We start from the raw sequence: 24,465 nt of genomic DNA on the forward strand, positions 1-24,465 counted from the left end.
ATGAATATTCTGTGCATAACTTACAATTATTCCATGCATACAGTGGCTTCAGTTACGTCATAAAAATGTTATAATATTATTTACATTGAATCGATAATCTTCATACTCAAAGATGTTTGCTAAAATGTCAAAGTCGTATATATTATGTATATACACACAATGAGGATCAATTAAAAATGTTTCGCTAATTCACAAAGAGAGTCATAGATATGCTTCTACTCTACTTGTTTGCGTATTTACCACCCTAGCGAGCTACCTACTTCTAAGAACTACCGCGTGTCTGTACTACATGATGAATCTTGAATGTATCGAGGTCACTCGAGTCTCCGGTATCATTGAAGGGGCGCATTTACATATTTACACGAAAAGTCAGTTTTGGAGTTGTTTGGGAACTCGAGCAGCAAAAAAAAAACAATTTCAACGTTGGACGGATACTTTTTTTTACAACCGAAAACACACAAGTGATATACCTGGATCAACGCAAAACTCGGTCACACAAAACGGCAAACACGGAAAAAAAAAAAAAAAAAAAAAAAACTGTCCTCGCTCAGCGGTTGAGATTCAGTAGGAAAATTTGCAAAGTTCCTTCTTAATGGAAGAGATCAGGGGAACTGCCGGGTCGTCGGCTCGAAGTGGCTGCTCGGCAAGGACGCGCACCACCTCGACTTCCGGCAGGTTCGGCCGATGGAAGGGGCCGGCGCTCAAGGGTCGTGAGCCCCAGGCGCTTCTTGGCTGGGGGCCCAGCTGGCCGGTTTCTGGAATCGATGGCTCGGTCTCGCCGTTCCTGGGCAGGGACGTGCGAGGCCGTGTCGCGCTCGCTGACATCGGGGCTGCCACCGAGCTGGGAAAAATACACGTCTGACCAAACTCGACTTGTACTACTGAAAAAAAAAAAAAAAAAAAATCGTTTGTCACTGCTCACCTCACGTGCGCCGACTTGCCTCGGTTGTTGTCCATGGCCACTGCGACCTCGTCCTGATGTGGACCCTCACCGATGGTACACTGCTGTTGTTGGTGGTCCCGACCGAGGGAATCGAGGCGCGTCCTGCCGGCATCAGCCAGGCGTCCGAGTTCCAGATCCGCATCCGATGCCGCCGGCGCTGACTCTGTCGATCCACCTTGGAACCAACCAGCTCTTCTCAACGATCGCGTTTGTCGAGTTCCCGTCACCCTCATCCCAGCCAGAACAAGCACGGTCAGAGGCAACAGCTTTTGATGTTTTGTTTTTTTACCAATTAGGAAAGCAATTTATTTAATTTTTCTTTCTTCAGATAATAACTCGTCTGACTTTGCTTGTTCTTCGCGCACACGGGTATTGTTATTGAAAGCCAAAGTAAAAGTTGGCCCTGTGGTGGGCATTGGATCCGTTAATCCATACAAAGTACCTTCTGCGAGCCTCTTCTTCGTCCAGTCCCAGACGATGGGCCTCGAAGCCCCATTGTCCTTGTACTCGCTCGCCGACCTCGTAAAAAAATAGTCTCCGTTTTTCCTCGTGGAGTCGTAGTTCTTCTGTTTCATCTCTGGGGAATCGAATTCCAAATCCAGGTGCTTGACCTTGAGGACACAGTATACGCTCACAAGTGCCATTTACCATGAGATGTACCAAAATTCATTAAAAAAAAAAAAAAAAATGCACTTACAACAAGGGGCTCGAGGACCTTGGAGAGCGGCTCGACGTTGCGCATGTTGGGGAACTGCTTGCACGAGGGCATGGATAGGTACGAGTGCGGCGAGCCCGTGGCCTGCTGCGCCTCCTCGTCCTCCTTTTCCATCGACTCGAGGCTCTCGAGCTGACCCTCGCCACCTACAGCCGAGTCGGGCGACTCGATCGACCGCTGCACCGACCTCCGCGTGGGCAACCTGCTTTTTTCACCATCGACCATCATAAGACGCTCTCGAGCTCAATTAGGGTGGATGAAAAAAAAAAAACTCGACGCACCCTTTTTTGGTGGATTCCGTGGAGCATTCCCGAGTGTCCCAGACCTTGGCGGGCGCCTGGCCCCGTCGATGCTCGAACTCCCCGACCATGGCGTCCCTTCGGTCGGCCTCTAGGGTGTCCTGCGAGCCCGGCGTCCTCGACAAAGTGCCCGGAGTCGTGCGCTTCCGTCCGCTCGTAGCTTCCGTCTGAGGACACAAAAACCGACGTCAGCTCGAGCTCGTTTCCTCGGAAGAAGGGAGGGTTTCATGATCGAACCGATCGAGCTGACAATTGCACACGCGAAAGGAACTCCCTTTCCACCGAATCTTCGTGCTCTTCGAGCATTTAATGTCGTCCCCATCAATTGTGCCGTTTCGATAGTCACAAGTCCGTTACGGTCGCGTGCCCGGACAGAGAGATCTCTCTTGCCGGTGCAAGTACATAATACCCTCCCAAACACCGCTCGGCCGAATATAATACCATATCATTTCACTCTGGCTGTAATGCAGTTGACGTCGAGAGAGAGAGAGAGAGAGAAAAAAAAGAACAACTTACTCTAGCCTCGGTCTCGGAGGTGTAGGCCGTGTTGTCGATGCCGGGGGTCGTCGGGGCGTACCCCTCGACGTCCTTGGCGAGTTTTCTCCGCGGGGGTGGCACAGCGACCGCGCTCTGGGCCCTCTTGCGCTTCGTGAAAATCAAGAGGCTCAGGACTATGGCGCAGAGCAACAGCAGGCCCACCCCGGTGGCACCCAACAACAGCCAGGCGTCCCGTTTCCTCGACAGCGCTAGAGGATGAGATTCTTTTAGATAGGCTGCAAGCAACAAGACACACACGAGCCGAGCAATGGCGTGAATTTTGCATTCCCCCCTCCCCACCCCCTATTTAATTGAATAACGAGAGAAAACGAACGATCAAGTGTATAGTATCTCACGTTCGCTCTGGATGACGACGGGTGCCCCAAGTTCCAGGGCGACCTCCTGGGCGGAGAGCAGAGCCATGTCCTTGGCGGCCGTTTCCGCGGGCACGGGCTTGCCACCCAAGTGGACCGTGTAGACGAGTCGAGTGGCGCCGTCCTGCATGAGCGAGGTGTTTTGCATGCGCACCTGGACGAGTTGGGGCGAGCGTGGCCTTGGGCGCTCGGTATTGTTTGCCGTAGCCCCGAGGGCGCGGCTGCTGTCGTGCTCGTCCCCACCGTCGATGATCGGCGAGGTGCGGCGGTTCTTTACTATGCGCACGGGGCGCATCTGCAGCAACGAGCGTCCGAAGCGCGACTCTCTAGCCGGTGGGTTAGACATTTGGGACAACTCGGTCATCTGGGATATCTGCAATATGCCGTTGTGTCGGGGTATCATTGGGCACGGCTACGTTACAGGTGTATATATATATATATATACTCACTAGAGTCTGGTTTTCGGAGATAATCTGGCGTTTGGGGATAGCCCGGTGGGCACGGTACTCGGGTCCGGCGAGGCCAAGGTGTCTCTGCTGCTGCCTCGCGAAGGCGGCCTTGTACAGCCGGGCGAGCCGCAGCTCGATCTTCGGGGGCACGTTCTCGCCTGGCTTGAGCACCGTCAGGAGCCAGTACCTGCAACCACGGAGGGTACACATTGTACATAATCTTAGGGGGGGGGGGAACAGAGGTGTGTACCGTTGGCCCGGATCCTCGCCAATCAGCACCCCGATGTCCTGGTCCACCTCGTGCAGAAGACTGGGGGTGGGCTCGACGGGGCAGGTGGGACAGTCGGCCGGCTTCGTTGGTTCCCCTTCGCCGGGGTTGTTGGGGACGTAAACCGTGGGCGTGTTGTGGTGCATGGGACGCGGTTCGTAAACCGCGAGCATCTGGTCGTTGGCCAGCCATGGGGGCGCGTCCTCTGCTCCGGTCCAAAAAAAGTCCTGCAGGTGAACTTGGCGCCCCGGTAGGTGCTCGATCAGCACTATCTCGTCCTCTGGGGAGCGACGGAATCAAAAGGTGGATTATTCATTATTGTTACCCGTTTGCCCGACCCACCGATCGATCGGTCTTACATAGTTGTCCTCGCAAACTTTAGCGCGGAGCCTCAGTTGAGAAAAATGAGTTCAATGCGAGCGATAGTAAAAGACTCGCGCACGTATAATTATGTTCGTCCATACACAGCTGACGATTGATAATGAAAATAATGTATACAGAGCGCATATAAAGCCATCTGTTTATCGGTATAGCCTTTGATCGGTATGAAAAATCACCGGCAAACTGGGTCAGTGTGCGATTCAAAGCATCTATACACGCGTGGGTACAGATGTATTTATACGTGTGTGCACATAGACGAAGAGTCGATGAACCCCTTTACTAGAGAGCTCTCGTTGCGCTTCGGTAGGTACACACGAGCTGACATCTATGAAGAAACATTAACGCGCGCAGGTATACTGTAAACTCATCTCCAACACGCGATTTACGTGATTTCGTTGAATCGTCAAATTTGTACGATCGATCGCTCGTTACGTGACACGATACAGCTGAGCAAGCGCGTCTCTCGGGGTTTAATTGACTCTTGATTTTTCCGGTCGTTACTCCGATCAGTTATGATCGGTAGTCTCATTTCGCGAGACGATTTTCCGTGGAAACAATTCAACTCGACGAAGAGCCAATAACCACTCAACGCTAGTCCATCAAGCCGTCGACCGAGCAAGTACATAATACACGAGAAAGAAGAAAAAACATCCCCCCTCCCCCTTTAAAAGAAAAAGGGACGAGGAGGTCTCTTTGCATTGCATGAAAAATTGAGCTTTGGGCGGCGTGGCTCTGTTTACGTCACGCGATGACGTGACCGTACATCATGAAAATTGCATCGATGGGCGAACTCGATCGCGCGAGACAATATTGTAGCGCGAAACGGGGCACGGGTACAACGCGGCCGATCGACTTGATGGAATAAATGACGAATCGCTCGCTCCGGACGCAATACACGCGATTAATGAGTAGATAAGGTTGCGACGTGGTAAGACGTGCTCCGCGCGAGGAGGCATGCCACGGTGCAATAAGCGAGGAAAATTTATCAGAAAATGTACAAACGAGACGGGAAGTAAGGGACGAAATTCCAGCACGCGACGTCGCGCGACTCTGAGATGTACGTATACATTATCAGTTGCCGTCTTTGGATGGAAAAAAAAAAAAAAAAAAAAAAAAAAAATGAATAGCAATATGATATTCGGTGACAGTGCGCGCGCGCGCCAATGTGACCGTCTGCACGACATGTCGCTGAACTTTTAACGATCTTGATGAGGTAAATGCACTCGGAGCCTCTCCCGTCGCGAGCTATCCGCTTCGGCTGTTACATGTATATTTCATCCTCCGCAAACTTGAAATATTCATGAAAAAAAAAAAAAAAAAAAAGAGTATAGACGCACGGAAGTACAGCTTGTTTTCAGCGACTGCAAAACTACCCACCCCCTTGCCCTTTCATTTCAATCAAGCATATAAAAAAGTGCCAAAAACATAAAAATATCCCGCATCGGCGGATTTTCAAACGAGCCGCGAGATAAATTTTCGACCGACCCGATTTCACGCTCCGCTTGCTTGCCATGCGAACGGAAGTGTTCGTACACCTGCGGTACATTCACGAGCTGTACAGCATATACTTTCCAACTCGGCTCTTTTTTGAAATGTACACAGTCGCTGTTAACGGCTTCGAAAGAGATGGAAGCGCGGAAACGAGGACTAATGGGGCGTGTCGCGCGAATCGAGTGTCTGCCAGGCGTGGTATTCCTATGAATGTCTTACTAGGTGAGAAAACTTTTTTTTTAATTTAAACAATAAAAATATACATGTATGTTTATAAGGAGGTATTTATGTATACGTGCATGTATAAAATGCGGACCGCAACACCTCTGGCACGCGACGCGAGTGTTGGATCGATAGAAAAGTGAGTTCCTATGGTAAATGTCTCGAGTTACTTTTGATACTGTCGGAATTTCATATACGTAACGCCGATGATAGTGAAGGTACTCGAATGCCAAAACGTTACGGAGGGTGCGCCCTCGTTTTTCTCGACTCGTTACAAGGTGCAATAGTTTGGTGGAAGAATTCACAAGGAGATACGTTAAAAAGTCCATATAGCTGAGCGGTAATAATTTCACAAATATGCGACGCTTTGATGGGCACTTGTGCACAAGTACAATACGTGCAAAATACAAACTATAGGTACTTGTAGAAATTGTGTCACATCCTTCAACTGCGGTACTACATACATTCTATAACCGACCAAGTTCGCGTAGGTGGTGGCGGACACAAGGTATGGCACACTGGCGTAGTAGGTCTCTATTAAGGCCTGAATAAACACACGTGCGATACAAAGACGTACAAGTACTAAGATCAAGTGCAGTGTCTCGCTTTTGCGAGTCGATACGCATGTGTATATGTATAAGCGTACGAGCTGCAATTATACGCCCCTTTGTCGAGGAAAGCTACAGTTATACATACACGTGCGTAGTTTACGATATACTAACGCGACGCTGCAGTACTTACAAGTACCTAAAACTAACGCTCAATCCGTTAAGTTTATTTTTGTGGTAAATAGTACAGGTTTTATTTTAGTTTCTTAACTGAATTTCACGTAAATTTATACAATTGTCACCGACTGAAATTCCGTAGCACATACGAATTCATAATCGAGTAGTCACGTAAGAATCTAAGGAGCTGTACATCCAACTAATGGATTGGTTCAAATAATATTATTAGCACTCGTATATGCTTAGGTGCTTTCCCATACCTGTTGCTACCGCACGAAAATCGTCAAACTTCCCACGATGGATTCGATAAAATCGGTAATGTATCGTTACTCGTCCATCCCGAACAACGGAAAAAAAAGGTCATTCCCTTTGAAACGTGTGCTAAACGATTGTCCCCCGCACGTAATAACGCGTGTCGCCGCAACAGCAGAGCACAAGTCAACGATCTCCGGACAATAGAGTCAGCCCTGATAAAACTCCGTAAGGAGAAAAAAAAAAAAAAAAAAAAAGCTTCCGATCGCAGAATACGTTTGTGTCCGACCAGGGATACAAATAAACCATCGTAGCGGGGCTCGACGAAACGGAGGAAAAAAATAGAACGAAGAAAGGGTCAACACGTGCGTGACACCCCATGGGTTTCGACGCCCCATGGTCAGGTGACGGAGAAATCGATTCAGCTCGCTGGTAGTCACTCGAGAAAAAAAAAAGCACGCTCGGTAAGCTCGAATCTCTTAAAAATTCATCGGGAGGGCGAAAAAAAAAAAAGCTCGAAAGCTCGGTAATTCAGTTCACTTATACAGCCAACCCTGCAATAAAAGCTTTGGACCTCGACCAGCTGAATTTCAAAGTTGACTCGGAAAAGCACACATGCTTGGAAGGGGCCGATAAAAGAAGGAGAAGAAAAAAAGCTCAGTGTCCAAATCGTATCGCAAGCTCTACTGTGACAAGCAACACTGGGATATAATGTATGTACATATAAAATACAAGAAAAACCTACCTGCGCCGGGTGGCAGAGCGGCAGCGACGAGCTGGAGGACGACGGCCAGGTTGACGATAGCGCCGTGCCGGTGGGAGCAGCGGCGCAGAAAGGAGGTGGACGGCAACGCAAGGACGCAGCTGGCCCCGAAAGGCCGAAGCATCGCGAGGGCACGCTCTGCTCTACTGTCGCCGCGGGGGGGCCGTCGCTCTTTGCTCGCTCGCACCCGAACCGCATGGCGCCTGCGCCCGTTGACCGTAATATATACCCCGCATACCTGTGCTCGCGGTATACATCGAGAGGGAGGAGCTTTTGTGCCCGAGCTTCGGTACACGAGGGTATGGGGTAGGAAGGCGCGGATCGTTTTTGCGCGTCGGAATGCTGATTTTTGCCTGCAAATATTCATCTTGTGGAATTTTACTTTTTCTTACAAGTGCATTATGTGAACGAGTTTCCTGAGACTGAACTTTAAAATTACTTTGATAGGTAATGGAAACAGTATGGTTTTATTTATGACCCTTTGAACTTTTGCACTGTAAAATTACGTCTTTAAAAAACATTTTTAGCATGGATTAAAAATTAATTAAATACTTTTTGGTTAAATTCTAATTGATTCGAAAAAAAAAAAAAAAAAAAAAATGATTGTGCTTATTTTATCAAGTCGAGAAGCGAGAATTCCACGGAGCAGGGGCAAAAAATCGATTTCACGCCAGCGTGTACACACTTTGCGTCTTGAGGGGGTGAATACTTAATTAGGCACGAAAAAGCTCCCATGTACAGTGAATTGGATTAGGTTTTTAATAATAAAAAAAAAAAAAAAATCGGAGGAGCCAATAGCATGGGAAGAAAGGGAAAAACAAAGACAGAAAAATTGTATTTTCTTTTTATGTCATTCATAGTATATTCTTTTAATTGTCATCATTACGGAACCATTACTTACAAAGCAAGTAGGGTATTTGCAATTACTCAATTACGGAATCATTATCATTACTGTTGTAATATTTGTTTCGTTACAGAGCAATTTATTGTTGTTGTTTGCTTATTTATTTTACGCTACACGAGATAGTTTATATTAATTAATAGCAATAATGAAAATAATAACATATTAATGAAAATAATTATAATAATTGTAATAGGTAATAAAAATTAAATGTATTAGAATTATGATAATAATAATTATCGTAATGATTGAAGTTATAGCGCGGACGCTGCGCCACGTCCTTACATCTCTTTCGAACATGTCGTTAATATTTTTTTTATTTTTATTTTTTTACCTTTCATTAATAATAAATATAAACAAGACAATAAACGCAACCAGGTATCTCCACGATTGTTGCAATATTTATATTTGCGTTTAAAGCAACAGTTGAATCATTTTCTCTCTTAGTTAATTTCACCTCATTGTTCTACAATTTTTTTTTTCTTCTTTCTTTATATTTGTTACATATAATACATACATGTACATACACCCGCGCAAGTTACAATATTTTTATTTTCATAATATATAGACATTTATATACGTAACGTATAGTTTATTTAACATATGGTCAAGGTTAATAGACGTATGTACAAATTAAAAAGTTGCAGATTCTGCAGTTATATTCTTACGATACATTTGTTTTATTTAAAACTAAATCCCCCTTTGTCTTAATGCAATTTTCGTTTAAAGCATTCCCTGTCCCACAAGTTTTATTTTTTTCTGGTTTAATAATGTATAAGCGATCCTCGATTCGCTACTGTACATAAATTTTTTTGCGAGCCAAACGAGGATCTCCAAGGCGAATTCCGACATCGCTACGTTACATATACACATATCCCTAGTGCGGGAGAAAAAGGACGATTTCTCTCCATCTCCAAAATTCCTCTATTTAAATATGCATTTATTAATAACTATAGAACCTATAAGAGGTGCTCTCGTCGACGAAACTCGATTATTAACATTTTCTTTTCTTTTTTTTTTTTTTTGCTATGCTCGTTTATGTGTATTTCACAATCTCACGCACGTCAGACGAATGGCATTTATTTATTTATTTTTTTTAAAGAATTTAAGGCACATTCCTTCGGTGAGATCAAACGCTGTGCGTCGTCATTTCGCAACATTTTTAATTTTCATTACTTTTCAACGATTTCATCAATATAAGATTTTTTAACAAAATTTAATAACAATTTCACAACAATTTTACAAAATTTTAGCAATAACAAAATACGTTACGATTCGTATTTTAATCCCTGCGAAAATTCAAGATACTTATAATTTTGATGCTCTTAGCGCTAAACTTTTCGATAAAGTTAGCGTAGCAATTATTTGAACTTTTGTTTTCACACTTAAAGGCACATTTAAGACACTTAATGTAAAGCTTTCGTAAATATAGAAATCAAGACTGATCCGTTGATCTTTAATTCACAAAAGCAGAAAAGAATCAGTCTCGTAAGGGTATGCTTTTTTTCAGTACATTTGACGTGGATTCGTAGCAGAATCACATCGTTTTTAAGGCAGACCAGCTGCTCGGTGGGCTTCAAACCCTGTATTTCAATATTTTTCGTACCCCCACCCGCCCAAGTTTTTAAAATAAACAATTCATCATGTCAATTAACCGTATCTTATGCCAGCGTTGAACTCGAAATTCACGACGTACGACGCGATTCGGATTATTATTTAAAACAATGTCGTGTCCTACATGGCACCTGTTATTACGAGACTTGGCGAAACAATAATTAACCAAGACTGTGTTTCAACGAATTTTCGTCACTCGTACGTATTGTTTTCTCTTTTCAATGAATTTTTATTACACATAAATTAACGAAAGAAAAAAAAAAGAAGAAGATCACAGTTAAAAATGTTAAAACTATAGTCTTGAGTTATTTATTGTTTCGCATTACATTTACAAGAAATAGTAAAAAAAGCATGTGCCGAACTCCCTTGTATCGAGTCTCATTTCATGACGAGTCATTCTTCGTTAAGGCTTTTTTTTACAATTCGCGCGATTCGATCGCGAAGCAGAGTTAGAAAAGCGATTATTAGCGAGGATACCTTCCCTTGCGTGTCATCTACGAGACACCGTGTTTTTTTTTGTTTTATTTTTTTTTTATTTTTATTTTTTTTTACTATACACGCGCTTTTTCTAAAGTGATACTTCATTTTTATTCGAATGAAATAGATCTGCGTAGTCGCGAAACGGTAAGGCAACAAGTACGTGAGATGCTGGAGTTTTAAATTAATTTTCTTTTTCTACTACATGCTTTTTTCTATGAAAAAACAGACAAGTGAATTTGTCAATTCAACGTAACCGTCACTTTCAAAACTCGATCCCTCTCTGAACGACTTGGTCACGTTACCGTTTGAAATATATATATAAAATTTCATTATCTCGATTTGATACTGTACAAGTACCGCGAGTTCATGTGTTACCGCAAGTGAGTACCGCATCGCTACTCACCCAAAGTCGGAGTTAAAAATCTTTCAAATCCAACAACAGTGTAAACGAAGGGCAATGTGCACAGCATCATCTTATATGTCCAGTATAAGATTTTTTCGCGTTTAACCATCTTTAAAATCCAAACTTACGTTTCGTCGTAGCTTTCCTACTACCAGCAACAAGCGTGAGTTTCCTCGGGGAAAGAAAACGAGAGAGTCAGTCGTGTCGACCGCTCGTGCCATCGAGCGGGCACGACCTTCCATCTGAAGACCAAAAAAAATATCCTCGTCCGAGAGTCCCTTCACACCTCGACGCCGAGTACCCTGTCGACGACGTACTCGTACCGCTTGGGCTCACCCTCCTCGTCGTCTTCCTCCGTCTTTTGACCAGCATCTTTCGACTGCACGTCGTTTTCCGTGATCACGGTGTCCCCCAGGACTTTGCTGTTTCGATCCCCATTACCGGTGGACGCCGAGTTGATCGTTATGATGGTCGTGTTCGACGTCGTCGTCGTCATCGTCGTCGATGACGTGCTACCACTTGACTTTTTACTCGCGTGATTGTGCGTTGAGGTGCTGGTGCTCTTGCTCGTCGTCCTGCACGGCTCGGACGCGTACCTGCGATGGTCGTGGTTGAGCGGGGACAACTTATCCATTGGCGGCTCATCGGGTGGCAGCACTGGTATGTTCAGATTGACCCGCGTGAAAAAGGCCATTTTTTCCCTGCAAAGGAAAACACGAGCAAAATTACGTGGAATTCATTCATCAAAACCAGATCGTCCAACGAGAAAAGAGACCACTACACTCACTTGAACGAGATGATGTCGGGCTTGCCCTTCCCGGCTTTGGTCTTTCTCAGCTTGTAGATCTCCTTGCTGGTCTTTCGGAGCATCTTCTCGACCTTCTTGTCCTCGACGCTCTTGCCGTTCTTTCCGATCTCGGCTTGCTGCATCAGCACCTGGAACTTGTCGTCCTCGAGCAGCCAGCTGGCCATGTCGGCGTCGCCACGTTCTCGCGCCTGCTCGAGCCTCTGCTTGAGCTCGCGAAGCCTGTCGAGCTCGTCGTGCAGATTGGTGAGCCGAGCGTGCTGAGCCTGCAGGTCGAGCTCGAGGTCGAGCGAGGTGCGCGCCGTTTGCGGGAAGTGCGACGAGGACTTGGACTTGGAGATGGAGGGTTTGCCGCAGCTTAGTGCCGACGATGGGCGACGCCAGCGTAAGGACCGACGCTCCACCGAGTTGCGTTGAAACGGACCACCACGTCTGTAGAGCGGCATGCTACTGTCGCTGTCGCTTCGATTCAGCTGGGATGAGGGGGGAAAAAAAAAACCGATCGATTAGACAAAGAGGACCACTGGTGGTGTATTTCACTTAACGAACAAACACTTACACGGCAGATGTAATGGTTCCTACTGACGGCCGCGCTGGGTGAGAAGGTTTGGCTCCTCTTGATGACTATCGAGTTTTTGTCGTCATGCACAGCGCCCGGGACGACGCCAGCAGCCGACAGTCGCCTCTGCTTGCCCTGCTCCGGAATAAAGATGCATTCCGTGTTCGTCTCTTTGTCCAGAGTTGGATTTTTCGCCAACATCGTTGCCGCCGCTGTCTCTTGTTCTTCCGCTAGCTCTTCGTCCTCCTGGAGGATGGTGAAAATAGTGGCGTCAAAAATTGTTACAGATCGTACAAAAAATCCAACAGAAACAAGACGAATAATCACCTCGTGTTCGAGCACGTCCTCGAGCACGTTCTCCTCCACCATGAACTCGACGATGATGCCCTCCTCGTCACTGTCTTCGCTATCGCCACTCGCGCTATCGCTGTCGCCGTCCTCCTCGTCCTCCTCTTCGGGACTCTTCAAACAGCTGGCCAACTCCTCCAACCTCAGCGACACGGCGGTCTGAAGCTCATCGCAACTGTGCTGGTTGCGCGTGAGAGTCGAGGTCTGGGAGCTGATGATGGTGCTCTCGTCGCTGCTCTCCTCCTTGGCGTTTTGGGCACCACTACTGCTGCTGCTGTTGTTGCTGCTTGTGTTACCGCTGGGCACGGAGTTGCACCGGTACATCGAGACGTCGGACTCTTGTTTGTCGTGCTTGTTCGGAAGAACGAGCTGCTGCTGCGAACTGGAGAGCAGTGACTGTTGCGAGGAGCGCGAGCCCTCGACGCCGGTCTCGTTGGTCGAAGCCGTGCTGTTGTTGGACGAGCTGTTCGAGGGATGCATGAAGCGAAGCGACAAGATGTTGTACCACTTGACGCTCGGGCTCTCGGGACTAAAGTCTGCCAGCGAGACTTGGGCTGAACCCTGCATTGATGAATAACAAAAAAAAAAAAAAACGATATCCGATTAGTCGGTGTTATTGTTGTCGATGGGACGAACGATCGAGGATGAAAAAAATACTTGCCAAGCACTCCTCAGACCCCCCTGCGCCGACACACCAGACGTTGACTTGGAGCGTTTTGGTGTAAATTTTGTTGAGCGGCACTGCAATGGGGAATGTTTCGCCGAACGTTGGCTTGCGCAAATCCGACACCTTCTTCGTACAGCACAAGTGGTTCATTGTCGGATGCATCGGCAGCAAAGCTGCTTTTATGTATCTGTAACAAAGACGAAGAAGAAGGAAAAGATAAGTATTGCGTCAAAGCAATGGGACGTAAAAACGATACGACAGTAGCGGTAAATCGATGCACTATGGATCACAACACTTACACTTGCATGTTGTCGGGAATGAAGAGGGCCGCGAGGTTTCTGGCACGCTCGACGCCGATGTGGAGGAGCCCGTCGCTGACCGAGTACCTGTGCAAATAAAAGTTTGTACTATTAGCCACCAAAAAAAGACTGGGACGACACGACATATCACTGTAGGGTATGGAAATTGTACCCACCTCAACTTGATCTGAACCTGAGCAGTCTCGAGATTCGCGTCGCCAGTGTTGTGGTTCTCCTGGTTGATGATACCCGACAACTTTCGCCTGTTGGATGCCTCGAAAACTCCAGAGTCACCAGCCACGCTCTCGTCCGACACGGCCGCGGACACGGAGCGCGTATTCGTGCCCGACGAGCTCGCGCGAGACCGGATGCCCATCGGTGGCGGCGTCTCGCTTATCGGCGACAGGGGCGGCTCTTGCGTCATTCCTGCGACAATCGGCAAAACAAATCGGTTAAACATACCCTTACCAAAGGTACAAATTCGAGAAAAAATAGCAAGCTGCGTATGATGGAACCCTTACCAGTAAGAGCCGGCCTGCCAAGGCCGCTGCCCTGGGACATGTTGCACGATTGCAGATCCATGGGCGTCTGTGGACTGTGCTTCGGCAGCTGATGCTGATTTTGCTGGTGATGGTGGTGACCCTGGTGATGCTGATGATGCTGATGGTTCTGAGTATGAGCGTGCTGCTCGGCGTTCGGACAGTACTGCTCCTGTATCGTCTGCTGGCTGAGCCTCAGCTCGGCCAGCTTGTCCTCCAGCTGGGTCCTGTCGAGGTGCGACGAGGACGTGGCCGACAAGAGTCGCTGCTGTTGTCGTCGCTGCAGCTCAATCTGCTCGTAAGCCGGGGGTGGTCCGACCTGCAACGATTTCCCGAAAAACTGGTTCAATGACGATGAAAACGATTGCCGATACAGGTTCCCGGGAACGTGACGGCTATAAAACTCACCGGTGCGTTCTCGTAGAGGGGCGACACGGGTGGCGAGACGCTCGACAGACTGGACCTGGGCGACAAGCTCGGCTGCGACCTGCCGGGCGAGGGGGTGCCCAAATTGTTTGGCAACGCGCTGCTGTTGACACTGGCAACGCTGTTGATGTTGTTGGCCGTGACGTTGTTGCCACCAGCGCTGGCGCCATTGCCACCAGTACCGGTCGCCGCGGTGTGGCCGCTCGAGGCGAGGTTTTGCTCGCTACCCTTGTTCAACAGTCTCTCGACCCGCCTGTGCAGGTCGAGCATGTCGACGGGCCTCTCCTGCTGGCTGCTGCTACTACTACTGCCACCCATGCACTGGGGCCCACCGTAAATGTCGGTGAAGCTCAGGCCCGAGCTCAAGGAGCCCTTGCTGCTCGTCGTGCTCAGGCTACCGAGAGACGAGCTACTGCTCACCGACAACGTACTCGCTGACAAGCTCTTCAACTGGCCCTCCAGCATAGCCATAGATCTGTGGATTTTTTTTTTTCATATAGAAACACGATGACATCACCACCACCATCGTCATCGTAGTTGCAAAATATAGTACCTGAGGGCGTCCTTGAGCTGTTGGAGGAGCAGCTGCTTCTCCTCGTGGAGGCGCACGCGATCGGTGATGGTCTTGTTCGAGAGCTCGAACGCGTTGTTGAGATCCTCCTCGAGTCTGCGTATCTCGCACTGGATCTTCTTCATGTCCTGCTGGGTGCGCGTGTGGGGCGTGATGCTGCGCAACTCGCGCAACAACTGCTCCTTCTCCTGGAACAGCAGCAGTTTGTCCTTGTCGCTCTCCGTTTGGCCCGGTATCACCTGCAACGCCCCAACAATGTACATTCCCTCTTATTATCTTTTTCAAATGGGAAGCAACCCCAGCTCCTTTTTACATTTCTTTCTTTCTTTTTTTTTCTTTTTTTTTTTCTTGCCTTGCTACTCGTCCCCTTTCGAAAACACATATCTCACCTTTTCCTCGAGATCAGCCAGCTGTTGCTGTATGTGCTGGATCCTCTTTCTGGCCTCGTCGTACTGGAGCCTCATCCTGGCCATCTCGGCGAGCCTCGTGCCAATGGGCATGAGCTCGCCCGATAGGTCCGTCTGCGAGGCCGTGCTCAGCTTTTCCTGGGGCAGGCTGAGGGTCGACGCGTCGGGGCTGCCCTCGCACAACTGGAGCCTCGTCAGCTCGTCCTTCAACTGGGCCAGCGACTGCATCAACTCGGCTTTTTCCTTCTCGCCCGAGCTCAGGCTCTTTTGGATGTTCCGCAACTCAGTCATTATCGCCTGGGCCTCGGTTATGTTGTAGCAGCCCGCGTGGTGCGAGCTCAGCTTTTGCTCCACGCTAATCAACGATTTTTTTTTTATTTAATCATTACTTGTATATTTATAGGTTGCATTCGCGTTTTTTTTTTTTTTTTTTTTTTTTTTTTTTGCTTCTATACGACAACGATCAAAGCCTGGTTTGAATTTTTGTTGATTGTTGCGAGGAGATTTGAGTTTGTACCCATTTGCTGTACGTATATACATATATGCACTTGTCGAATTTTACGTATACGCATATAACGTACAGCTCGATGATTTTTTACACACGAGCAGCGATCGATGAAACGATTTTTATTGGCACTTGCTACGAATTCCATGATAATTATACTTTGTAACAAGTGAAAGTAACCAATAGAAGTACCGCTCACATGCTCGTTAAATACAAGTGTGTATACATATTATTTTTGTCCGTTCGTGTGAACCATGTTGCACAACTCTCGGATGCTAAACTTTCACAAAAGATATCTCGGACGAGAATTTTTTTTTTTTTTTTTTTTTTTTTTTAATTTTTTTTTAATCCATGCAAACGAAACAAACAACAAAAACAATGAAGTACTCACCTCGCCAGGGTATCGACGCCGCGCTGCGTGCAGTTCATCTCCGCGCGAATCTGCTCGAGTTCGCGCTTGAGCCGCGAGACCCGCTTCCTCGCCAGCGCCACGTCGCACTTGAGCAGATCCGGATCGTATTTCGTGCTGAGGGAACTCGTGCTCGAGCACACTGTTGGGAAGGAAAAAAAAAAAAAAACCAAGAGGTTGCTTAGCGTTAGAATTTATGATCAGCGATTTATCGAGATTTTCGCTCGTATCGGCTATAATATACGATACAGATTTACGGGGATGATGCTCAAAAGTAGTGACAAATAAATGTGTTGAACAAAAAAAAACTTTAAATTTTCCTCAAATGGTAAAACTATAACTGGGAGGTAAAAAAGGCGTACAACCAGTATAGACTTCTCAGGAGCTATCTTTTTTTTTCTGGGAAAAATTTTACCGAGTAAATAGTTATTTGCACTACAGGTTAGCACCCGCGCACTTTCAAAAGGCTAATTGTTTACGCGTTACAAGAAAAAGAACTTACAGCTGGTGCGGGAGGCGCCGAGCGTGCTGAGGGCATTGTTCAGGTGATTGTACTCGTCCTGAGCTAGGCACAATCTCTGCTGCTTGACGTCGTAGATCTCTTTTTTCGCCTGCAACAAAACCATTTGGAACGGAATTTTAATTTACACTCCGAGCACGTTCATCCATCAAAAGTTTTAAAACCTTGGAAAGAAATTAAAAAATGCAAAACAATGGCGAGCCATCAGGGTAAAAGTAACATTTCGAACGTATCGTTGCAATTACAAATGCGCATCACCTACAACAATAATTTCCCCCCCCCCCTCGAGTGTGCAATAATCGACGAGGGGGGGGGAAAGGATCCAAAAAAGGTCAGAGGATAATATCTAAACGTCCAATGCTCCGATTGTTCGGCTCGACTGCCGTGTCTGATAGCGGCTCTCTGGAAATTTGGGTCGCGATTTGAATACTGTAACACCATCGGCCGCAACGAGGGTTCACTGGACCAAAACAATTATATGCATGCATAGTATACGTATACGTACGTGTATACAATACGTGATGATAATCGTGTGCACCCATACAGCCAATCTAGCGATCTAAATCGCTCCCTGTCCCAAATTCATAAATTTAATGCCTGCAACGTACCTACACGCGTACATCTGTAATCGTTCGTGTGTATTATTACAATGGGGTGCAATTGACGCGCTTGAAAAGTGAAACGACATCCGCGATTCGGCTTTATCGGTGTGCCGATTTTGCGATCTCGATATGGTCAGTTTGGCGATCATTTCCTTTCGCAGTCCTTTACACGTCTCCCGGTTAACAGATGGATCGGTATCGGTACGAAAGACAAAAAAACGGAGAGTGGGGGGGGGGAGAATAAAAATAAAGAAAAACACAAGGACGACTGGGAGGAATACGCACCCTGGTATACGAGCTTATAAATCGCGTGCCGAAACGAAGACGAGCGTGTTCGGTAGCCCGCGCGAAAATTATTGATTCCCGATCAAAGGAGGGGGATTCTTTCGCGCACAAGGGTGGGGGGAGAGAAACGCCAAAAAACGCCTTCGGGGAATCATCGATGGATGCACGTATACACGAAACGCATCGATAATCGCCACTCGGTCTTTCTCTCCGCCCCGAGAGTATATATATATATATATAATGTACCTCTCGAGGCGGGCGAGGAGGAGAGAAAAGGACGAGCGAGGATCGGCATTCCTTCTCCTCTCGATTTAGCTGCCGCGAGAATCTCCGCAGTCCCCGTATAGCTGGCCGGGGACTTTTCGATTCCGCCGCTGCTCCTCCTTCTCCTCGCCATCTCTCTTTTCGAGCGTTCTGTTTTCAAATTCCGCGGTTGGGCAAGCATAAGCGCGGGCTTCCTTTCATCGGTCTCGCCGAACGATTCGCACATACCTGCACCTTATGGCTCGTGATTTCGGCGCTCGCCCATTGCAATTTATACCATCTTCTCGCGTTTATAAACGTACAATCCATGAGAAAAATCATGGACATCGGTACGGATGGCGGGTTGTTTGTTCCATAAGATAAAAATGCCGATCGTGGGAGTGGAGCCTTGACGCGAGACGAGTGCGTAACCGGAGGAACACCATATCGGGGAATCTTGGATTACGCACAAATCGAGGACCGAAAGGTGCGAAAAACCGGTAAGGGATTCGCTCGGTTGGATCCAAGAGACGGAGAAACGGCGAGGGGGGGGGGGGAGAAAACATGACATTCCTCGGATTCCCATCGGATTATGGATCGGTTGACCGTGAGAGCGACGAGACATACCGCACACCTGAGAAAACCGATATGAAAAATACTTTGAGAGCAATATATTGTTTTATTGCTCCGGGCGAAACTCGAAAATTCCCAATCAACCGTACTGGGAAAACGATGATTCACCATCACCACCACCACCACCACCACGAGCACAACAACAATCAATGCACCAAACAAACTAAATAACTGGACCAACCAATACACATTTTGAAAGGGGAAAAAAAAAGAGAGAGAGAGAGAGAGTCGGGCACTCTTACGTATTCGCAATAGTAGTAAGCGGTAGCGTCACTGTCATCGCGCCTATAGCACTGTTCCCAGTAGAACCTCTGGATCTGCTCGTCGTTCTCGTAATCGTTTTGATAGCACATCCGCATCCGGTACCTCGACACAACGTTCTCGTATATCTGCTCCTGGTGATGATTTTGTTGCTGCTGTTGCTGTTGCTGTTGTTGCTGCTGCGTCTGTTGGTACTGATAGTTTTGGTTCTGATAAACGTTTTGCCGGTAATACTGTAACTGTTGCTGCTGAACTTTGTTCTGCTGCTGTTGTTGAGCAGGTTGTTGTTGTTGTTGCTGTTGCTGTTGTTGTTGTTGTTGTTGTTGTTGTTGTTGCTGTTGCTGTTGGTAGAGCTGGTGGAGCTGCAAGTGCTGCTGCTGGAGCAACAATTGCCGATAATCGCAGCGCGTCTGGCAATTGTTGATGATTTGGCGCTGTTGGGGGTAGTAAGCCTGGCCAGCGAGGCCGTGATTGTTTTTCCTGTTCCTATTGTTGCCGGTACTCGCACGGCCATCGGTGGTATTGTGGCCATTGGTGTTGATGTCGTTGTTGGCGGTGCCATTGTAATTGTCGACGTAGGTGCGGTATTGGTGCGCGGGTACGAGTACGCAGAGGGTGTACTGGCGGTCCATGCCGGCTCCACCGCCAGCCGAGCGCCGAGTACGCGGATCGGAATACTCGAGAGCCGCTTATAATACACACGGGCAGCGGCTCCTCTCTCCCTCGATGCACTGCAGGCCACGGGGATAAGTGTATACCACGTACAGGTATATATATATATGTATGTATATATACGTATCCCATGTAACGCGGAGCTGCTGCGGCTTTGGCCGAGGCGCGCTCTTGGCCTTCCGTACCCTTCAGACGGCGCAGCGGCCCCCTTACCTTCGCCGCCTCCCTCCTCGGATATCTATCTCTCTCTCGCTTCAACTCTTGTGTATGTGTATATACGTGTGTATGTATATGCGGCGCGGCGCATACTTTCGCACTCCCTCGCTCCTTGGTGAGCTAGCTTGGCCGCGGCTCCGCTGCGGAGCAGGATCGCCTCATCTTCGCGAAGGCCTCCACCAGACTGGCCGGTTACGGGCCCGAAATTCCGATCCCCACCTCCTCCTCTCGCTGGCGCGCGCGCCGTGTGCTCTTCCTCCTCTCCTTCGAGCCTCCTCTCTCTCTCTCTCTCTTCCTCGCTCAACGAGCCTTCCTCTTGCACCGCCGCAGCCCGAGGAGCCTCAATTTTTAAGGGATCTCCTTTTTTTTTTTTTTTTTTTTTTTCCCTCTACTCCTCCTCCTTTTTATCCTCCTTCTCCTAGTCTTCTTCTCCCTCCTGCGAGATCCTTTGGGGCCCCTCTCTCTCTCTCTCTCTGCTGATGCTGCTGGACTCTCTCGGCTCCTTCTTTCTCCGGGGCCGACGGGCGCTCTCTGCAACTCCGCCGTTTCTCTCCTTCTTTCCACCGATGCTCGCGGACGAAGGAGATCACTCGTCCTTTCTCCCCGCGACTCTCTTTCTTCCCCGGCCGTAAAAAGACGGGCCCTCATATCTCTCTCTCTCTCTCTCTCTCTTATTGTAAAACGATAATGATGATTGTATCATTCCAATAGTAATAATAATTGTATAATGTTATGCCATGTAAAATTGCTCTTGCCACACGGGTGTCCTATCACCCTTGGCATTAATAAAAATTGTTAAATTTAAATTCTCTTGCCCAGCGCGTCCAGGAGCGTACACGATCATCCACACCCGATCCTACCATATACGCGGCTTATCGGATTTTTGGATTTCGATCGTGGATAATGGGGTCACTCCCGCTCGGCCTTCCATTTCTTCGTTCATTCCATCCGACGGAACAATCATTACGTATGGTAAGATACGCTCCATTACCTTTTGCCTACCTGGACCAGTTGGTATTATACACTTCCACCATGACAAGAATATAAATATGTATATACATGCACGCAAGTGCCGATATACATACATATATATTGGGCCCAGTGAGGTCAGGGTACGACCCTGCGAGGGAAGAAAAAAACCAAAAGAGAGAGATATATGCGGTCTCGCTCTTTCTTTTGGGCCCATGCACGGCTGTACATTATGTATATACAGGTATAGCAAAGCCAACGCTGGTGGAAGCTGTGGTATATACACACACACACATATATATATAGCACAGTAGGTAGTAGAACCGACCTTGAGTCGCACATTATTATATGCCCCGTCCTCGTTGGAATTTCTGGGGGCACTGGATGCTCCAGCGTGCGCGTGTATATCCCATATATATACGTTTGTGTGGCCTCATCAGCATGACTGCAATCATCTCCTCGAGCTTCGAAAAAAGACGGAGAGAGAGAGACGGAATAGTACATAACGCACCTCGTGAGCGAGGCCAAAAATGTCTTAGATTTCACGTGAATAAACACGGGTGATTAACGTGAAATCTAATGCATTTTTTAATCCCTCCGAACGTGGTGCGTATTTTATTTTTCCCCACTCCTGCACCGAGAGTTTCCGCGCAGTATATGGTGAAAATTCTTTTTCTCCTGCGCGCGTGCACGGGTATTTTTTTTTACACACAACTATCTTTGCCTTTTCCATTATTCGAGACGAGCGAGCGTATAATATGTATATACCCACCTACAGTTGTTTGTTTCGTGCGAAAACCTCCCTGCACGTCATTGTGCGCGTGCACGCGTAATGGCACGTACAACGTCATCATATACTGAGATGCCGATGATGATAATGAAGCGTCCTGGAGGGCCCATTTTCGCCGGCGACCCCCTCGAGAGCACTATGCGGCAGAAAACCGTGCGTGTTTTTCCCCTTTTCGGGGCCAAAGCACGTAGGACAATAATGTAACGTACATATACATACCGGTAGTCCAAACGGGGACCAAAGAAAAACAAACACCAAAGAGAGGGGGAGGGGGGGTACAAACAGTTAGATCCTTCAATTGCGCCTCTGCCAATATTTAGCTCATCGTCGGCTCGGGCCTTGTTTTTCAAAAGAAGCGGCGTACAAAGCTCCTCCCCTATTTCTCGCATCCCTTTTATTGTCGTACGCCTACGTGCGTACATATATATACATATGTATGCATGAATGGTCACGTACACAATCAATAGGTGTTGTTAGCATCCTTCTACCCTTGATTTTCTCACGCGAGCTTATTTTCGCCGGGGCACACTGGCATGCGACGATGTTATCGCGAAAAATACTTACTTGCTGCCTCGACGCTCCTTCGAGAGCACGATCCCCCCCGTATACCCCCGCGAGGGTGCGTGCAGGAAATGTCGGTCAATGCACGCTCGCCGTCTACATTATATACACACACAATCCAACCAACAAACGCGAGCGGAAGAAACGTCACCCGTGCTCCTTTTTCCTTGCATCGTCCTCTTTCCCTTTTTTTTTTTTCATTTGCTGCACATGCCATGTGTATATACGGGCAAGTGTATAGGTATTGTCTTTTAATTGAGTGAAAGCGATTGCATACACACACATATACCTGCTGTTCAGGTTTTTGAACTTGTAACTTGTGTTTTCGAAGCGTAGCTATACGTATATGTTCGCACAAAGAGCCAACAGATCTCGTTTGCCGGCATACCGATCTCGAAAATCCCAGCCGATCGCTTATGCAAAGCTAGTTACGCGACAACGTCTCTGTATATGTACATGTACATGTGGACTTGGAGAAGGAGAGTAAAAGGCGGAAGGGAAGAGATGATGGGAAAGTCCAGTTCCGTGGAATGATATCGCGCACTATATACGCGAGGAGCAGTGCGGTTGTCGGGGTCTTGCGCTACTGCACCGCTGCATTCCGATCTACCTTGTAATATATATACTGTATATGTATGGTATGTAGTATAAGTATTGGAGAGCAGAGGTAAGTATCCTTATCCGCTCCCTTTTATCTTCCTCTCCTTTCTCTATGTCCCTGTGCTGCAGTGTATGTATCTATATACACGCGTGGCAATATCGGTACCTACACCTTCTCTCTTCTCCATTGCCATTACGGTATTGCGATGGGAAAAGCTCGGATCTTTGCTCTCTCGCGATTTCCACTTGCTTCAGCTTTCGTCAATTTCCTCTCGATCCAAGCTTCAGAAACGCGTGGCCATAAACATTATATGTATTTGTACGGGTGGTACCAATGCAGGCCGCATTAAAAATTCCCGTCTACCAGAAATCGCGCGTGCACGTGCTCCTCGGACCCTTGCCGATTTCGATGCTCAAAAAACATTATAATACATTCCCTCGCGAGCAGTAGGGGCACTTTCCCTCCCTCAAAGTTTCTCCCCGGGACTGACTTTCCATGCATGGCAAAAACAAAGCATCGCACTCGAAATCTTCCTCCCAGGTGCATGTACGGAAGATTAGGAGGAAGATGCATATCAGAGGCGAGCTCCTCCACCGGCAGCATACAGCCGCAGCCCAGCAGTGCCAGAGAAAACAAAAGAGATTGTAAAACGGGGAGAGCAAAGCATCACAGGATTAAGCATATACGTTTGTATATATATATGTGTGTGTGTGTGTGTATCCCCTGCAACGTTGAAATGTATACATATATATATATGAGCAGCGACGGTGCAGTGCAGCTGCAGCGATTTATGCCCTCGGAGAGAAAAAGAGAGAGAAGGGAGCCCGGGCATACCACGGAGAGCGTTGAATACCTAACTGATTGCTGAATTCCAGAGTCGGCCTCTCTCGAGCCAACGGTCCAGCTATGTATGTATACATACGTTTTCTCCTAAACCCCGTGAGCCTGCCGTTCTCTCTCTCTCTCTCGTGCGAGTGCCGTGTGTATATATACGTGGAAAACGAACTACTACCGCGCACAGCGTGGCTCTCTTTTGCTAGTTAACTCGTGCTGCAGGGACATTGTGCCGTTTTTTCGAAAAATCACGACTATACCCAACTATAGTTTCGCTGGGCTCGAAGACTCGGGGCTCTTTTTTCCCTTCAAAACAAGGGAGCGTTTTCGCTCTTTGGGAAATATTAAAAAGAGCTTTGGAATTTGAGAAATTTTTTTTTTTTTTTTTTTGGGAAAAAATAAAGGAACGCGGTCGCCCTGCGCAGTGGTTTTGTCTATCAGAGAGCTTTTCCTCTTGTACCGTTTTGTGGGTGTATACGCTGCGTCATCTCCCATGTACCACAAAGACCAAATGACGAATATCTACTCCCCCCCCCTTTTTTTTTACCTCTGACTCCTCCGATGGTCATTTCCCTCGGCTAGCTCCTTTGCATGTACACGTATAGCATTAATTCTTTTCAGGGCCCATAGATCACTGATAGAGAAATTCGGTGGCGTCAAGAACAAGGCAATTATCGTCGTTCGAAGGTGCTCTTTTTGTCAACCATCAGCTTGATTTATTTCCTCCGCGTCTCTCCCACTTAAACTGCTTTTGTATATTATAGAGTCGTTTTATTTATTTGTACGTGACAGTAGTGTCGGCCTTAGGTGATGGGCATCATTTTTTGTGCCCAAGGACCACAAATATTTTGGTAAAATAAAAAAAAGGGAGAGGGATGGGAAAACGTGAATCGGAAAAGAAGACAAACGTTCTTTCATTCGTATGA

The 24,465-nt window shown here is 47.5% G+C and overlaps 2 protein-coding genes across 4 annotated transcripts in view; both read right to left on the minus strand.

The window, feature by feature from the left end:
- Nucleotides 1–561: 561 nt before the first annotated feature.
- Nucleotides 562–7,543, minus strand: LOC106636591 (uncharacterized). Its single transcript, XM_089588862.1, has 10 exons — nt 7,402–7,543; nt 3,568–3,865; nt 3,222–3,504; nt 2,851–3,190; nt 2,474–2,730; nt 1,940–2,124; nt 1,641–1,860; nt 1,386–1,554; nt 923–1,118; nt 562–841 (listed from the first exon to the last, which is right to left on the minus strand). The coding sequence occupies exons 1-10, from the start codon at nt 7,541–7,543 to the stop codon at nt 562–564; spliced, it is 2,370 nt and encodes a 789-aa protein (XP_089444988.1).
- Nucleotides 7,544–8,271: 728 nt separating this feature from the next.
- kibra (WW and C2 domain containing protein kibra) overlaps nt 8,272–24,465 on the minus strand; it is a 77,428-nt gene continuing 61,234 nt past the window's right edge. The window contains exons 1-19 of one of the 3 annotated variants that reach the window (XM_089589161.1): nt 19,451–19,528; nt 18,878–19,198; nt 16,855–16,963; nt 16,335–16,494; nt 15,421–15,793; nt 15,014–15,270; nt 14,672–14,935; nt 14,443–14,551; nt 14,155–14,353; nt 14,017–14,085; nt 13,672–13,921; nt 13,496–13,582; nt 13,191–13,383; nt 12,953–13,090; nt 12,846–12,898; nt 12,509–12,797; nt 12,182–12,424; nt 11,605–12,095; nt 8,272–11,518 (exon numbers count right to left, since the gene is read on the minus strand). In XM_089589161.1, coding sequence (XP_089445287.1) covers nt 11,098–11,518; nt 11,605–12,095; nt 12,182–12,424; nt 12,509–12,797; nt 12,846–12,898; nt 12,953–13,090; nt 13,191–13,383; nt 13,496–13,582; nt 13,672–13,921; nt 14,017–14,085; nt 14,155–14,353; nt 14,443–14,551; nt 14,672–14,935; nt 15,014–15,270; nt 15,421–15,793; nt 16,335–16,494; nt 16,855–16,963; nt 18,878–19,198; nt 19,451–19,528 — 4,104 coding nt within the window. In that variant the 3' untranslated portion in view covers nt 8,272–11,097. Of the gene's footprint in view, nt 11,519–11,604; nt 12,096–12,181; nt 12,428–12,508; nt 13,091–13,190; nt 13,384–13,495; nt 13,583–13,671; nt 13,922–14,016; nt 14,375–14,442; nt 14,936–15,013; nt 15,271–15,420; nt 15,794–16,334; nt 16,495–16,854; nt 16,964–18,877; nt 19,529–24,465 lie in introns of those variants that run through there. The other 2 variants (XM_089589160.1, XM_014352264.2) reach the window with 2 other exon arrangements.

This window comes from Copidosoma floridanum, unplaced genomic scaffold (genome assembly GCF_036245765.1).
Source record: "Copidosoma floridanum isolate Cflo_tuat_1 unplaced genomic scaffold, Cflo_Japanese_pri ptg000007l, whole genome shotgun sequence".
In the NCBI taxonomy this organism is placed as follows: Eukaryota; Metazoa; Arthropoda; class Insecta; order Hymenoptera; family Encyrtidae; genus Copidosoma; species Copidosoma floridanum.